The sequence below is a fragment of the Rhinoderma darwinii genome, chromosome 3 (assembly GCF_050947455.1).
Source record: "Rhinoderma darwinii isolate aRhiDar2 chromosome 3, aRhiDar2.hap1, whole genome shotgun sequence".
NCBI classification, from domain to species: domain Eukaryota; kingdom Metazoa; phylum Chordata; class Amphibia; order Anura; family Rhinodermatidae; genus Rhinoderma; species Rhinoderma darwinii.
Window position 1 is genome coordinate 153047887 of NC_134689.1, and position 16295 is coordinate 153064181.

General features: G+C 43.7%; 1 protein-coding gene across 1 annotated transcript in view; it reads right to left on the reverse strand.

The window, feature by feature from the left end:
• LOC142749195 (adipocyte plasma membrane-associated protein-like) overlaps positions 1 to 6557 on the reverse strand; it is a 51578-nt gene extending 45021 nt beyond the window's left edge. Inside the window, exon 1 of the mRNA XM_075856897.1 lies at positions 6434 to 6557. Coding sequence (XP_075713012.1) covers positions 6434 to 6435 — 2 coding nt within the window. The 5' untranslated portion in view covers positions 6436 to 6557. The remainder of the gene's footprint in view (positions 1 to 6433) is intronic.
• Positions 6558 to 16295: the final 9738 nt, after the last annotated feature.

Below are 16295 nucleotides of genomic sequence, written 5' to 3' on the forward strand. Positions count from 1 at the left end.
CCGATCCCTGCCATTAACCCCTTCGATGCAGCAATCGAAAGCGATTGCTGCATCGTAGCGGTTACTAGCAGATCGCCAGCCCTGTGAGGCAATCAGGACTGGCGACTGCTGTTATGGCAACAGGAGACACAATGGTCTCCTGCTCTGCCATTACGGAAGCCGATTTAGGCCCCGCCGAGAGGCGAAGCCTAATCGGCTTGCTGTCAGTGAATGACTGACAGATCTAATACATTGCACTACATAGGTAGTGCAATGTATTAGAAAAAAAAAAATCTGACCGTGGGACTTGAGAAAAAGTGTAAAAAAAAAGTGTAAAAAAATGTGCAAAAAATAAAAGTTTGAAAACAATAAAAGTTTCAAGTAATCAAATAAAACACAATCCCCCTTTTACTCTTATCAAGTCCTTTATTATTGAAAAATAATAATAAACCATATGTATTTGGTTCCGCCACGACCGTAACGACCTGAGGTATCAAAATATTATATTATTTATTGCACGCGGTGAACAGCGTAAAAAAAACAAAACGTAAAAAACGTTACCAGAGTTTCTGTTTTTTGGTCACTTTGCCCTACAAATAATTAGAATAAAAAGTGATCAAAAAGTCGCACGTATCCAAAAATGGTACCTTAAAAACTATAGCTCGTCCCGCAAAAAACAAGCCCTCATACACCTCCGTTGACAAAAAAATTTAAAAGTTATGGTTCTCACAACTTGGCGACAGAAAAAATACATTATTTTTACAAAAGTAATTTTATTGTGCAAAAAGTTGTAAAACATAAAAAAGTCCTATAAAATAGGTATCGCCGGAATCGTACTGACCCGCAGAGTAAAGTTAACATGTAATTTATAACGCATGGTGAACGCTGTATAAAAAAAACGAAAAAAGCTGTGCCAGAATTGCGTTTTTTTGTTTACCTGGCATCCCAAAAAATAGGATAAAAGGTGATCAAAAAGTTGCATGTACCCCAAAATGGTACCAATAATAACTACAGCTCGTTCCGCAACAAACCAGCCCTCATACCGCTACGTCTATGAAAAATAAAATTAGTTATGGCTCCAATAAGTGAGGAAATAAAAAAATATGCAGTTGTGCCCGAGGGGAACATTTCTTCTGTTTCAAGAGGCGATTTATCAAGGACCTAAAATTAGGGAATCAGGAAGGGGAGAGCCCAAACATATCCGCTGGAAGCGACGGTCCCCGTATTATACCAGGACAACACTTTCCCAGCAAAATTCCCCAAACTACAAAGGCGCGGAGTGTGGACCAAAAGGGGGATAAGTAAAGACACCATTTATCAGTGCGACACCGGCCTGTGCAGAAAGGATTGTGTCACAGCGTAACACACATCTATGGATCATTTTATTTTTTTACCCCATTATTATACCACCTGACTATGCCCCTTATATACTCCGCCCCGATTACATGTACCCCCACATTATAAATGGAAACACCATCAATATTCAAACACATATAGTACCAAGCAAAATCCGCTCTCCAAAAGCCAAATGGTGCTCCCTCGGCTCTGAACCCTACAGCGTGCCCAAACAGCAGTTTCCTTCAACATATATGGCATCGTCATACCCGGGAGAACCCTTTTAACAATTTTTGGGGTGTGTGTCTCCAGTGGCATAAGCTTGGCATGACATATTTGCCACTGAATGGCATATCTAGGGAAAAATATACATTTTTCATTTGCACCATCCGCAGTGCATTCATTTATGGAAAAGACCTGTGGGGTGAAAATGCTCACTACACCCCTTAATAAATGCCTTGAGGGGTGCAGTTTCCATAATGGGGTCACTTCTCAGGGGTTTCTTTTTTATTATTTCACATCTGAGCCTCTGCAGTTGTGAACCAATACTTTGTAAATCGCCAAATTAGGCCTCCACTCCGCATGGTACTCTTCACTCCTGAGCCCTGTCATATGTCCAGGCAAAAGATTAGGGCCACATGTAGGGTGTTTCTAAAACCGGGAAACACCGCATAATAATTAGAGAGCTGTCTTGTTATGATGGCACAAGCCGGGCACCACATATTGGCATACCTATGGAAAAAAATCCCATTTTCACTCTGCAACATCGAGTGCACACTAATTTCTACAAAACACCTGCAGGGTTAAAATGCTTACTACACCCCTTGGTAAATGCATTGAGGGGTGTAGTTTCCAAAATGGGGTCACTTCTGGGGGGTTTCCACTGTTTTGGGCCCACAGGCGCCCAGAAACCAATCCAGCAACATCTACACTCCAAATGGCGGTCCTTCCCTTCTGAGCCCTGCCGTTTGCCCAAACAGCAGTTTATGACCACATATGGGGTATTGCCGTACTCGGGAGGAATTGCTTCACAAATGTTGGGTTCTTTTTTTCCTTTATTTGTTGAGAAAATGAAAAAATTTGCGCTAAAGCTACGTCTTATTGAAGAAAAAGGACTGTTTTTATTTTCACTGCCTAATTCTAATAAATTCTATGAAACGTCTGTGGGGTCAAAATGCTCACTACACCCCTAGATGAATTCCTTAAGAGGTGTAGTTACCTAAACGGAGTCCCTTTTTGGGCGTTTTCATTGTTTTGTCCCCTCAGGGGCTTTGCAAATGTGACATGGTGTCCGCAAACCATTTCTGCTAAATGTGATCTCAAAAAGCCAAATAGTGCTCTTTTCCTTCTAAGCCCTGCCGTGTTTACAAACAGCCGTTTATGACCACATGTGGGGTATTGTTTTACTCGGAAGAAATTGCTTTACAAATTTTGTGGTGCTTTTTCTCCTTCAGTCCTTCTGGAAATGAGAAAAAATTAGCTAAACCTACATTTTCTTTGAAAAAATTTAGATTGTCATTTTCAGGGCCTATTTCCAATAATTTATGCAAAAAACCTGTGGAGTCAAAACACTCACTATACCCCTAGAACATTTCCTCAATGGGTGTAGTTTCCAAAATGCGGTCAATTGTGGGGGGTTTCCACTGTTTTGTCCCCTCAGGGGCTTTGTAAATGTGACGTGGTCACCGCAAACCATTCCTGCTAAATGTGAACTCCAAAAGCCAAATGGCGCTCTTTCAGTTCTAAGCCCTGCCGTGTCTCCAAACATCCGTTTATTACCACATGTGGGGTATTGTTTTACTCTGGAGAAATTGATTTACAAATTTTATGGTGCTTTTTCTCCTTCAGTCCTTGTGGAAATGAGAAAAAATTAGCTAAACCTACATTTTCTTTGAAAAAATTTCGATTATCATTTTCACAGCCTACTTCCAATAATTTATGCAAAAAACCTGTGGGGTCAAAACGCTCACTATACCCCTAGATAATTTCCTCAATGGGTGTAGTTTCTGAAATGGGGTCACTTGTGGCGGGTTTCCACTGTTTTGTCCCCTCAGGGGCTTTGTAAATGTGACATGGCCTCTCAAACCATTCCTGCTAAATTTGAGCTCCAAAAGCCAAATGGCGCTCTTTCCCTTCTAAGCCCTGCCGTGTGTCCAAATATCCATTTATTACCACATGTGGGGTATTGTTTTACTCGGGAGAAATTGCTTTACAAATTTTGTGGTGCTTTTTCTCCTTTAGTCCTTGTGGAAATGAAAAAAAAATTAAAAAAAATAAAATCGCTAAACCTACATTTTCTTTGAAGAAAAGTCGATTTTAATTTTCACGGCCTACTTCCAATAATTTCTGTAAAAAACCTGCGGGGTCAAAATGCTCACTACACCCCTAGATAATTTCCTTGAGGTGTCTAGTTTCCCAGATGGGGTCACTTTTGGGGGATTTTTAATGTTTTGGCACTGCAAGAGCCCTTCAAACCTGACATGGTGCCTAAAATATATTCTAACAAAAATAAGGCCCCAAAATCCCCTAGGTGTTCCTTTGCTTCTGAGGCCGGTGCTTCATTCCTGTAGCACGATATGGCCACATGTGGGATATTTCCTAAAACTGCAGAAACTGGGCAACAAATATTGAGTTGCATTTCTCTGGTAAAACCTTCTGTGTTATAAAAAAAATTGTATTAAAAATTTATTTCTGCAAAAAAATATGAAATTTGTAAATTTCACCTCTACTTTGCTTTAATTCCTGTGATATGTGTAAAGGGTTAAGACATTTTCTAAATGCTGTTTTGAATACTTTGAGGGGTGAAGTTTTTAAAATGGGGTGACTTTTTGGGGGTTTCTAATATATAAGGCCCTCAAAACCACTTCACAACTGAACTGGCCCCTGTAAAAATAGCCTTTTGAAATTTTCTTGAAAATGTGAGAAATTGCTGCTAAAGTTCTAAGCCTTGTGAGGTCATAGAAAAATAAAAGGATGTTCAAAAAACGATGCAAATATAAAGTAGACATATGGGGGATGTTAATTAGCAACAATTTTGTGTGTTTATAACTGCCTGTCTTACAAGCAAATACATTTAAATTGAGAAAAATGCTAATTTTTGCAATTTTTCGCTAATTTTTGGTGTTTTTCACAATTAAATACTGAACATATCTACCAAATTTTGCCAGTAACTTAAAGTGCAATGTGTCACGAGAAAACAATCTCAGAATCGCTTGGATAGGTGAAAGCATTCCGGAGTTATTACCACATAAAGTGACATGTCAGATTTGAAAAATGAGGCTCTGTCAGGAAGGTCAAAAGTGGCTAAAGAGGGAAGGGGTTAAAGTGTAGCTAAATGTTTGACAAGCTTCTGACATGTCATAGTGACATGTCAGAAGTTTGTATTGGTGGGGGTCCGAGCACGGAGACCCCCACCAATCGCTAGAACGAAGCAGCTGAAGCGTTCGTGTGAGCGCTCAGGCGCTTCGTGTCTGTTCTGCTTTTTCCGGAAAGCCGATGTATCAGAGTACGGGCTCATAGGCTTTCTATTGAGTCCATGCACCGATACATTTATTGCCGGAAAAAGCCGAACAGACACGAAGCGGCTGAGCGCTCACACAAACGCTTCAGCTGCTTCATTCTAGCGATTGGTGGGGGTCTCAGTGCTCGGACCAGCACCAATCCAAACTTCTGACATGTCACTATGACATGTCAGAAGTTTGTCAAACGTGTATTGTGTTTTTAACTGGGCGTGTTTACGTGTATGACGCTGACCAATCAGTGACCAGTCAGCATCATACACTCCTCTCCATTGATTTACACAGCAGCGATGTGCAGCCACATAAACAGAGATTAACGTTACTGCAGTGTCCTGATAATGAATACACATGATCATCCAGCCTGGACGTCATGTGTATTCAGAATCCTGACACTTCTGAATCTTTTCTGTGAGATTTCTAGCAAGGGAAACGAAATCTTGCGAGATTACGGAGGTAAACGAGATCGACTTACCTGCAAACGCTGATGCTGCTGCAGAATCAACTGTAGCCTCTGGTGCCGATGTGGCCGTCACGATGCAGGACCTGTGAGTGACGTCACAGATCTGCACTGTCACAAGCTGGGCGTTCTGAAGAGAAGAGGATGTTACTTCTGATCAGAGCGCCCAGCTAGTGAAAGTATTAAAAACGCCCCGATGTACGCACATAATACACGCCCACTTGGACTTTTACTTTTAAACACACCCACTTGGACTTTTGCAAGCCTCATTTGCATAACTACAAAAATGGTCATAACTTGGCCAAAAATGCTCGTTTTTTAAAAATAAAAACGTTACTGTAATCTACATTGCAGCGCCGATCTGCTGCAATAGCAGATAGGGGTTGCAAAATCTGGTGACAGAGCCTCTTTAAGGGCAGTAGAAATAAAAAATAAAAAAAGAAGGCCATTCCTGTTTCTATTATTCCAGTCCCAACTATAAGGGCTCGTCCACATGTAATGGAATTGCCGGCTGGAATTTCGGACAGACAAAAACGCAGCAGAATACAGTAAATATCTCATCCACACGCTGCATAAAATTTCCAAGCCGAAATTGACCAGCAGTGCATATTTTTCGGACCGCAGCATGTACATTCCTGCTACGGAAAGTGTGCAGAATTGCTGCGTTTTTCAGAGGAGATGTCTCCATTGGAAAACCGCAGAAATGTACACACCATTTTCTGCCGCAAAAACTGCAGGAAATGGTGCGTTTTTGCCGCAGCGGAAAGCCTTTGACATTCAACGGAATTGCTGCAGAAATTTTCTGCACTAATTCCGTTGTGTGTGGACAAGCCCTTATATGTGCCATTCAAACGAATGGAAATTTTAAAGCCCCTATTCACACTGAAGATTTTAGGGCATGCTGAAATTTTTCACTGTAAATTGGCTATTGCAGGAAGCTGAACAATTCTCTAGTATGGGCACTAAACGGGACTCCAAAGGTGGAGCTTCCCTTTAAGTAGGTCAGTCCACTACATTTCCATTACATGTGATGACTAAACCGTATACCTGCTGCAATATTAATCATGTGAGGCCCGTAGTGCGGTAACGCAGATAGATGTACGCGGCTCGTCCCCTGTCCCGGCTCCGCTGCCCCTTCACTTACATGTTCTCGGGTAGACCGTGGAAAGCTCCGCTTGTTCTCTGTGTAGTGTGGACGCCCGGCCGCTGCAGCTTCACAATACAACATGTCCGAGGTGGGAACGCAGCCCTGGGCGGGAGGAGGAGGAGCTGAGAGCGGGGTCATACAGAGTACACGGCCGGCTGCGGGAGCATGTCCTCAGCCTCCTGCCAGAACACCTGTCCGCTATACTCGGCTCTTGCAGTCACCTGCCAGGATACGAACTTCACCCGGCCGTTCTATAGGTGTCACATACGGGACGTATAAGAATGTATATTTCCTGCCACAATGTGAACGGGACCCAACAGAGGAAACCAGGAAAATCCTTCTTATGGGAAAAGTGTTCTGCTTCCCTGTAATGGGAACCCTGTATTTGGGCAAGAAAATGTGACTGGAAATCTGGCTGTATGATTACTTATGCCTAGTATAGGTCCTGAATACGGAGCCCGTGTACAGCTGGCCAAACGCAGGATTTGGGCTTGTGCAAAATGGCAAATAATTGCCTGATAATATAATGCACTTGTATTTTCAGCCAACCATGGGCGAAAAGAATCCAACCTTTGCCATCGTAAGAGAAAAGAGATCATTGCATGTAATTTCCAACAGGTCTGTGGAGTCGGTAATCCAAACTTCTAAGGGTATGTTCACACGAGGGCGTCCGTTACGGCTGAAATTACGGGGATGTTTCAGCCTGAAAACATCCCCGTAATTTCAGCCGTACCGGCATGTGGAGGCGCTTGAACGCCGCGTCAATTACGGCCGTAATTAGCGCTGCTATTCATTGGAGTCAATGAATAACGGCTCCAATTACGGCCAAAGAAGTGACAGGTCACTTCTTTGACGCGGGCGTCTATTTACGCGCCGTCATTTGACAGCGGCGCGTAAATATACGCCTCGTGTGAACAGACAAACGTCTGCCCATTGCTTTCAATGGGCAGATGTTTGTCAGCGCTATTGAGGCGCTATTTTGAGACGTAATTCGGGGCAAAAACGCCCGAATTACGTCCGTAAATAGGCCGTGTGAACATACCCTAAGGCCTCATGCACACGACCGTAGCCGTGTGCACGGCCGTGATTTTCGGGTCGGCCGGCTGCGGACTGTCAGCGGACTGTCAGCCGCAGGCCGCCCGCACATGCACATGGCCGCGGCCATTGTTTTCAATGAGCCCGGACCGCAGAACCGGGCCGTAATAAGACATGCCCGTGCTTTCTGCGGTCCGGGCTCCCGGGCCGTGCACGGACCGCAAAAACTACGGTCGTGTGCACGGCCCCATAGAAAAGAATGGGGCCGCAATTCTCCCGTGGATTTTCGGGGGAATTGCGGCCGCAAAAACACGGTCGTGTGCATGAGGCCTAACTCCACGACTTCACAGCCCTGATTTTCAAAAGATGGTCCGCTGAAGTGGGCAAAATCGGCCAACGATTATCTTATGTGTATGGGCAGCTTCAGCTTTGGCTCCACGATGACATACTGCGCACAATGGGACAGATTTTTGCTGTCTAATATTATATACGGTGTAAACTTAGACCAGTTAGAAGATGCGCCAAATTTATCGCAGTGGTGTGTGCTCCATCATACATTTGGTACATCTAGCTAGACTTGTTAGACGCTTTTCCTTATACCTCCTCTTAGTTGGCTTAGTTAACGATCGTTTTCTTGCGCCAAATTCTTGTGCGTTTTAAGCCATGCCTCGTTTTTCTATGCTCTGCCGCTTTTTCCAGATACTTTTGAAAAGTGTTTAGAGAGGTGCAAAGGTCTGTTATTTTGGCCACAGTTTGGCGCATTTTACAACAAGGTCTGGGTCAATCACATTTGTAAATCTTCCCCGATGTGATGCAATGCGTTCTCTGGTGAGATCGCAGCGCAAACTTGCATGTTATAGGATAGACGTGGAGCCACATAGACATAGGATAGAGCCTAGATCGCACTGCCTTCTAAATTAGAGCATTTGTGAGGTGAGACACTGATGGTGGACGGAGAGGACCTGGCTCGCAATCTCCCTTCTAATTCATCCCAAAGGAGTTGGATGGGGTTGAGGTCAGGGCTCTGTGCGGGCCAGTAAACCCAACTCACCCGACCAACCATGCCTTTATGGACCTTGCTTTATCCACTTGGGCACAGTCGTGCTGGAACAGAAAAGGACCTTCCCAAATCTGTTCCCACAAAGTTGGAAGAATACAATTTTCCGAAATGCCTTGGTATGCTGAAGCATTAAAGGGAGTCTGTCACCAGAACTTCCATTTTGAACTAGCAGTATGCTAATATAGTTCATGCTAACCTGGTTTTAAATGTTTTCTCCAAACAGGTCAGAGACAAAGTTGTGGGGAAGTATAGATCAGGGTCGGGTTATAACAATATCCCAAATTTTAAACATCCGATGGAGCACCAATAAATCCATTCTAAAAAAATTTAAATAATACGGCACAACTACAAACCTGACAAAAGAAGTCCGCCCACCAAAACTCGCAGATCGGGCAAGGAGTGCATTAACCAGGGACTCAACAAAAACACGAATGATAACACTAAAGAAGCTCCAAAGACCCATAGCGGAGATGGTAGTATCTGTCCATAGGGTAACTATAAGCAGGGCCGGATTTAAGATAGATGGCGACCCCGTGCAAAATTTTCTTTCAGCGCCCTACTCCCATCATAAAAAAAATGTCACGTAAAAAAGTATAATGCCCCCCCACAGTATAATACCCTTTTTAGTGCCCCCACACAGTAATATGGCCTCTATAGTGCCCTCCACAGTATAATGCCCATTGTAGTGCCCCTACACAATATAATGTCCCCTTAGTGGCCTCCCCACAGTATAATGTCCCCCCTCCACTGGGTTCCACACACAGCCCGCTTGTAGATATTGCCCCCTGTAGATTCTGCCATACAGCCCCCCACCTCCCCTTTGTAGATTGTGCCATACAGCCCCCTCCTCCCCCCTGTAGATTCTGTCATAGAGCCCCCCACATCCCGCTTGTAGACAGTGCCCCTCACTTCTCCCTTGTAAATAGTGCCATACAGCCCCCACCTCCCCTCTGTAAACCGTGCCAAACAGCCCCCCCACCTCCCCCTTGTAGACAGTTTACTACACATGCTTATTTTAGCAATCCGGTTTTCCAGTTTAAGTGTCACTAAATGCAATCTGGTGGCTCAGTTGGCGGTGGTTTGGCAGACACAGGAATGTCAAGATTGGGCAGCCGCTTTTTAGATAATGCCGGAGTGCCCTCTAGGTAGATAATGCCGGAGTGCCCTCTAGGTAGATAATGCCGGAGTGCCCTCAGTAGATGGGGCACCCACACCCCTTTGTAGATATTGCCACACACACAAACCCCCTATAGAAAGCTCCATTGGGGCTCCCTCTACGAGTGGAATCCCCGGCCAGAGCATTGCCGACACTCTGGCCGGGGATTCCTCTGCTGGAGGAGCCACTGAAGTCAGTGTCCATATGGGGCTCCTCCAGGACAGGAATCCCTGGCTAAAGCATTGGCAATGCTCTGGCTGGGGATTCCACAGGGAGCCACAATGGAGCTATCTACAGGGAGGGAGGTCCCCAGGGCTGACTGCAGAGCGATTCCCCGGTGTTTGATCACGTCACCGGGTTTCCGATGACTAGATCAAAGCAGGGAGTTCCCTTTGATCAAAGGGTTAAACAGCTGGGGTCCGAATGTTTTCCGACCCCAGCTGTATTCTGCAGGCTGCTTTAAGATCAGGAGCGGTAAGTTACAGCTCCTGCTTAGAGGAGGAGCGCTTATCAGCCTCTACAGGAGCGCTCATCAGCCTCCTCTACAGCGATGCCAAAAGACGTCACTGTAGACTAAGGACGTGCACCGCCTGCCGTCAAAAGACGGTGGGCGTTTATTAAGGAGTTAAGGAAACTTCTTATAAAATATTAACAAGATGGTATCTCACACCTGACAAATTGGTCAAACTTTTCCCAGGAAGTCCTAATACCTGCTTCAGAAATTGTGGAGAAAGAGGCACCATGGCCCACATTTGGTGGTTCTGCCCAATGGCACAAGCTCACTGGAAAAAGAGTATCTCTACAGACATCTTCTGCAAGGCAAGCGTGAAAACAGACAAGTACTAGGAGCTGCCATCACTGGATCCCTGCATATCATGGTAATATGTGTATGAGGGTGTGTACAATGAACTATATGACCTGACTGACTGGCGGTCAGGTCATTCACAGGGGAAGGAGGGGAACACACTATTGTATGTAATTGTATCTGGATCCTTTGAACGTGGATAAATTTGAAAGCAAGGCGCTTTTCTTGTGGCGCAGGCGGCGCTATAACATTAAGCCGCTTGCGTCTTTCCGCAAAAGAGACCGGTGTTGCTCCAGTGCAGGCTGATATGATTAGGCTGGGAAAGCCCAAAAAACGTGGGCCTTCCCACCCTGGTGATGCTAGGCTGCGGCTGCTGCTGCTGTGTTGTATCTAGCTGGTTATGAAAAATGGGGGATGCCCAATGTCGTTTTAAAAAAAAATAAAAAAATGACTGAAAAAAAATTAGGTGGGGTCCCCTCCATTTTTTTTATAACCAGCCAGATACAACACAGCAGCCTAGCATTACCAGGGTGGGAGGGGCCATGGTTTTTGACCCTTCCAAACCGAGTAATACCAGCCTGCGGCCGCCCCCTTGTCCAGCCATCATTTCAGATGGTCGGGTAATGGATTGTACCCGACTCTTCCAGGTACCCCTGGTATCAGTGTGTACTGGGGTAATAATGGGGAATTAGTGTTAGACCTCCCTTAGTAATAGACACTGTCAATTAGACAGCGGCCATTAATAAGGCAGTATTAATAATGTTTAAAAAAAACGGACGCACAGAAAAAATATTTTATTGAAATAAAACCCCCCCAACACAACACTCATTAACTATTTTATTGAAAATATAAAAAAAGTCATCCTCGAAGAAGTCCTTGAATCCAAAGTAGTCCAAAAACCGAACCGGTAAAAAAACACAAACGCAAAAAAACAAAACTTTAGTAATAAAAAGCAAAACAATTTTAAGATCTCATTCAAATCACATTATTAGCCTACGTTTATCGTGTACGTCAGAAAAGCTCCCGACGTACACAATAAACGTGTTCATAGGACTCAGTTATCCCAATGGAGACCAAGTTTGTCCTTTTTGCCTCCATCGGGCAGGTATAAGTATACCTCTTTTTTCTTTTCGAAGGATGGTATAGCGTAGTACACTATGCTAATCCATCCTGAGGAATCCCACAAAAAAAACATACCACATGGTATACGTTTTTTAGCAGCCTATTGCCGGATGCCACTGTATGTCATCCATCACAGGTATACGTTAAACGTATACCTCTGGGAGCTCATCACATCATTATCCATATATGAACAGTGATGTTAGGAGCAGGGTTGGAGTCCCAAGCAGAGGGCTAGTAGAGGCTCTGTCTGGGACTCCGGCTCTGGGGAAGACCCTGCCGGTCCACCCTTACACAGCTCAGTCCCGGATCAGAATGAAAACGGGAAACGTCTTCGCCATCCTCCTCTTCTTACACGACACCTCTATGATGAGAGCCAGCAGGAGAAACTGACACTGCAGTGAATGTGTGACCCCAATTTATAGAATTGATGATGTCATAACATGTTGGCCACTATGTGCAAACGGTACACATGCAGATTATAGGCCATGGCCATCATTATGACATCACGCTCAGATTCTACAGATGACACCACGAAAGTGTATAGAAATAGAATCTGCCCACATTCTAGATGACCTTACAAGAAATTCTCCAAGGCTCCCACTGTAAAATATATTCTGGCCCCTCCCCCTTCAGTTATTACATGTTCATTTTCCGGCATCTTCCAATAGAAGCCGGACTCGCTCCGTGTAATCGGCGCCATGGCTCATCCAATAGAAATATCCGGCAGTGCGCTCTGACGTAAAGCGACCGCCTGTATGTAGCTTACAGTCAGAGTAGGGATATTGGACGACCTGTGGCACAAATTCTAGGACGCCAGTGACTCTGGATTCTATTGGATGTTCAGTAATCCCTGACGGCACATACTCTATAGTGAGATTATAAACATCACATGATCTCAGAGATATGTATAGCTGCGCTGACTTGCTCTTGTCATTCACTTTATCTGGCCAGAGGTATTATTTTATGGCTGATTGGTGGATATATATAATATATATATATATGTGTGTGTGTGTGTGTGTGTGTGTATATATATATATATATATATATATATATATATATACACACACATGCTATATTTCTTGGTTATATCTTTTTTTGGGAGTCAGAGATTAACCAATATGGCCGCCATTACAGCTTCCACAGGGTTAGTCACCCAGCTTTCCCAGACTCCTGAATATCAAATCTGTAGTGATACAAGAATGGGATGGGTGTATTGCTTCGTAACTGGGCAGATTGGTTATTCTAGAGTCTGGGAAAGCTGGGTGACTAACCCTGTGGTAGCTATAATGGCGGCCATATTAGTTGACGCCCAGCTTTCCCAGAAACCGCTAAATAGGATGACTAGGACTTCAGATTGGAGGGTAAATTAATCTCTCTCTCTCTCTCTATATATATATATATATATATATATATATATATATAATATACACATGTATAATTTTATCTTTGAATAGTCGGACTGGTCACCGCAGGACAGAACCTTCCAGCTGGCCCAGGCCCGGACATGATAATGGGCCCCAGCCACTAAAGGGCCCATGATACTGCAATTAAAGGGGACATGCACCTGTTCTGTATAGCTGGAGGGTGGCAGTGCCCCAGAGTAACAACAGGGGGCAGCACAGAGGCCATTTTCTAGCTGGGTCTCCAGATACGACCTTCTATTAATATACCTAAGGATTTGTGGATGTTAATGGTGAGCCGTGTTCTGTTTCCACCGTGCACGGCTGGGAGTTGTATCTTTGCAGCAGCAGATGAGCAGGTCGTACACATTTCTATTCCTCTCGTATAATGTACAGTATAATCTCTACGGAGTATATAAGGTTATTAATACTAATGTTTACCACAAGGGGGCAGTCACAGCACAGCCTTAAAAATAAAATCCCAAACTAATACAGTGGTATTCCAGCATCAAATAATCCGGAAAAATCCGTACTACTGCAATATAATGTGGTCTCCTCATGGGTTTTATATACTTTCCAATGACACAGAACATCTGATAATCCGGCGACTATCAGGCTTCTCATTGATTAAAAATTAATCTCAAAACAAAATTATAGGAACAATTTCCCCTTGTTGCTGATATCTTTTAGTGTATGCCTCTTTAAATATTGCCTCAGGGCAGATCTTCCTGCATGGGTCCTGTGTACATATCTTCTAGGGGGATGGGAACTATTTCTGTAAGGTCTTCCGGTCCTGCTGAGACTGAGCTGTGCATGAGACATTTTTATGTTGAATAGAACTATTTGAAAACGTTTGCAACACCCATGGACCGTGTTTTATACCTTCCATTGCTCCAACCTAAAATCTTCCAGACAGGGGGTCAGGAGGCTGAGGGGGGCACAAAATAGGGGAAGCAAGGGCTGGAACGGGCCCAGATGCCCAGCAACAGGCAGGACCCTGCCAATAATCATCAGGCTCCTCTAGGGTGTGTCTTAATGAAGGAGTTGTTCCAATCTCAAGCATTAATGGTGTGTCTTCAGGATATGCCATAAATGTCTGATGTGGGTTCTTATCTCTCGGACATGCACCTATTTCGAGGACATGGGTCAAACAGGTGGCATCCTGTTAATGCAGTGGAAATGCATAAATTCTGGAGGTTGCTGTTAAATATGGGCATCACAAAAAAAACCTCTGTGAGATCATATTGGTCAACAGACGTGTTGCACCATACACCCATGTACCGCAATACAATGTCCAGGGGAAGGTTTGATGCCATAATAAAAATTTTGCACTATAATGATAACCTGCAGTGCCCACCCCCAAGTGACCCAAATTCTGACCGCCTTTATAAAATCCGGCCTGTGATCACACATTATACCAACAAATTCAGTGAAATATACACCCCTGGAAAACAGATCGCAATTGATGAATCCCTCGTTCATTTTAAGGGCCGGCTAAAATTCAAGCAGTACCTCCCCAATAAAAGAGCCAGATACGGCATCAAAATTTACAAATTATGTGAGTCTGAAACTGGCTACACATACACATTCAGGATTTATGATGGCAAAGACACAAAGATTGAGCCCGCAGACTGCCCTCCTGTCCTAGGTACAAGTGGTAAAATTGTCTGGGATCTCTTGCACCCCCTGCTAGACCACGGCTACCACTTGTACCTAGACAATTTTTACACCAGCGTTCCACTTCTTAAATGCTTGACTGTAAAAAAAAAAACGTAGCCTGTGGAACAGTACGGAAAAATCAGAGAGGCCTCCCAAAGACACTGCTAGGCCAAAGGCTACAAATTGGCGAGAGCAGGGCAATGTGCAGTGATGGGGTGCTCTTCTTAAAATATAGGGACAAGAAAGACGTCCATATGCTCAGCACAATACACAATGACGCAAGCACTCTTGTCCCTGTGCGAGGCAGATCTGCTGAGACCCCAAAACCTGTTTTTATACAGGCGTATAATAAATATATGGGGGGGTCGATCTTGCCGACCAGATGATTAAGCCTTATGATGCTATGAGGAGATCCAGGACCTGGTATAAAAAATTGTCATGCATCTTGTCCAGGTAGTGATGTACACCTCGTACATTTTGTACAGATCTGCTGGACATCGCAAAAAATACCTGGAATACCAGGAAAACATCGTCCAAAAATGAATTTTTGAAGGCAGTGAGGAGGAAGGAGAACCTTCAACATCAGCCAGTGAAGCCTCGAGTAGTTTGAGGGCAACATTTTCCTTCAGAGGTGCCTCCCACACAAAAAAAAGTTACGGGCGCAAAAAAATGTTGTCTGTGCTACAAACGAGGAATCCGAAAAGATTCTCGCTATCAATGCGACACATGCCCCTCCAAACCTGGCCTTTGTATATAAGATTGCTTTAAAACCTTCCACTCCTCTTTAGATTATTAATTTTTATGTATTCAATCTTTCACATTCATTCACTGCCACTTTTGCCCCTTTTAATTTTATTAATTTATCCTTATGCCACTTGCTTTATTGCCCCATTACAAACTTGAACACAAAATAACTAAACAAAACTAAAAATTCTCATTACACCCCTAGATGAATAAAACATACGGAATATTTCTGTACTACAGAAAAAAGCGGAACAGACGTTTGTTTCTCTATTGTTACCAACTGCAAAAAAATGTAACTAACTGACACGTGAAAAAAATAACAATTGTTACTCTCTACAACCTCATACATTTCTGACAACCCCTTGTGCTTTAAAAATTCTTATTACACCCCTAGATGAATACCTTGAGAAGTGAATAATTATAATATCTTTTGATAAACTGAGGTTTTTATATTTTTGCTTGTGTTTGCCTGTTATTATGACCATATTCTGCCATATTCAGCGGTTATATTTATTCTCATAACTGGTGATATGGGCATCTTGCAGGTTTTTTTTTGTGGAGGATATCAAGCTGTTCATGATCAATACAGTCTGGACTCTAAATGGTTCTATTCTGTTTCTTCACTGACCTCTTAAAACCGACAAAACTACTAGTAAAGCTGACATTACTTTGGGGACCGGTGGTCCTTTACTATCCATATATATATGAAGTTGGACACTGCCCCTTAAATATTCTGCAGGTGACAGGTTGTTTTGCGCACATTTCAGTTCCTACCTTGCCGGACAGGGACCTGTTATGGTAACGTTTGTGTGGGACTTACAGCAAAGCACATCGAGATCACGCTTGCTGTCAATTAAGTCCCACACAAACGTTACCGA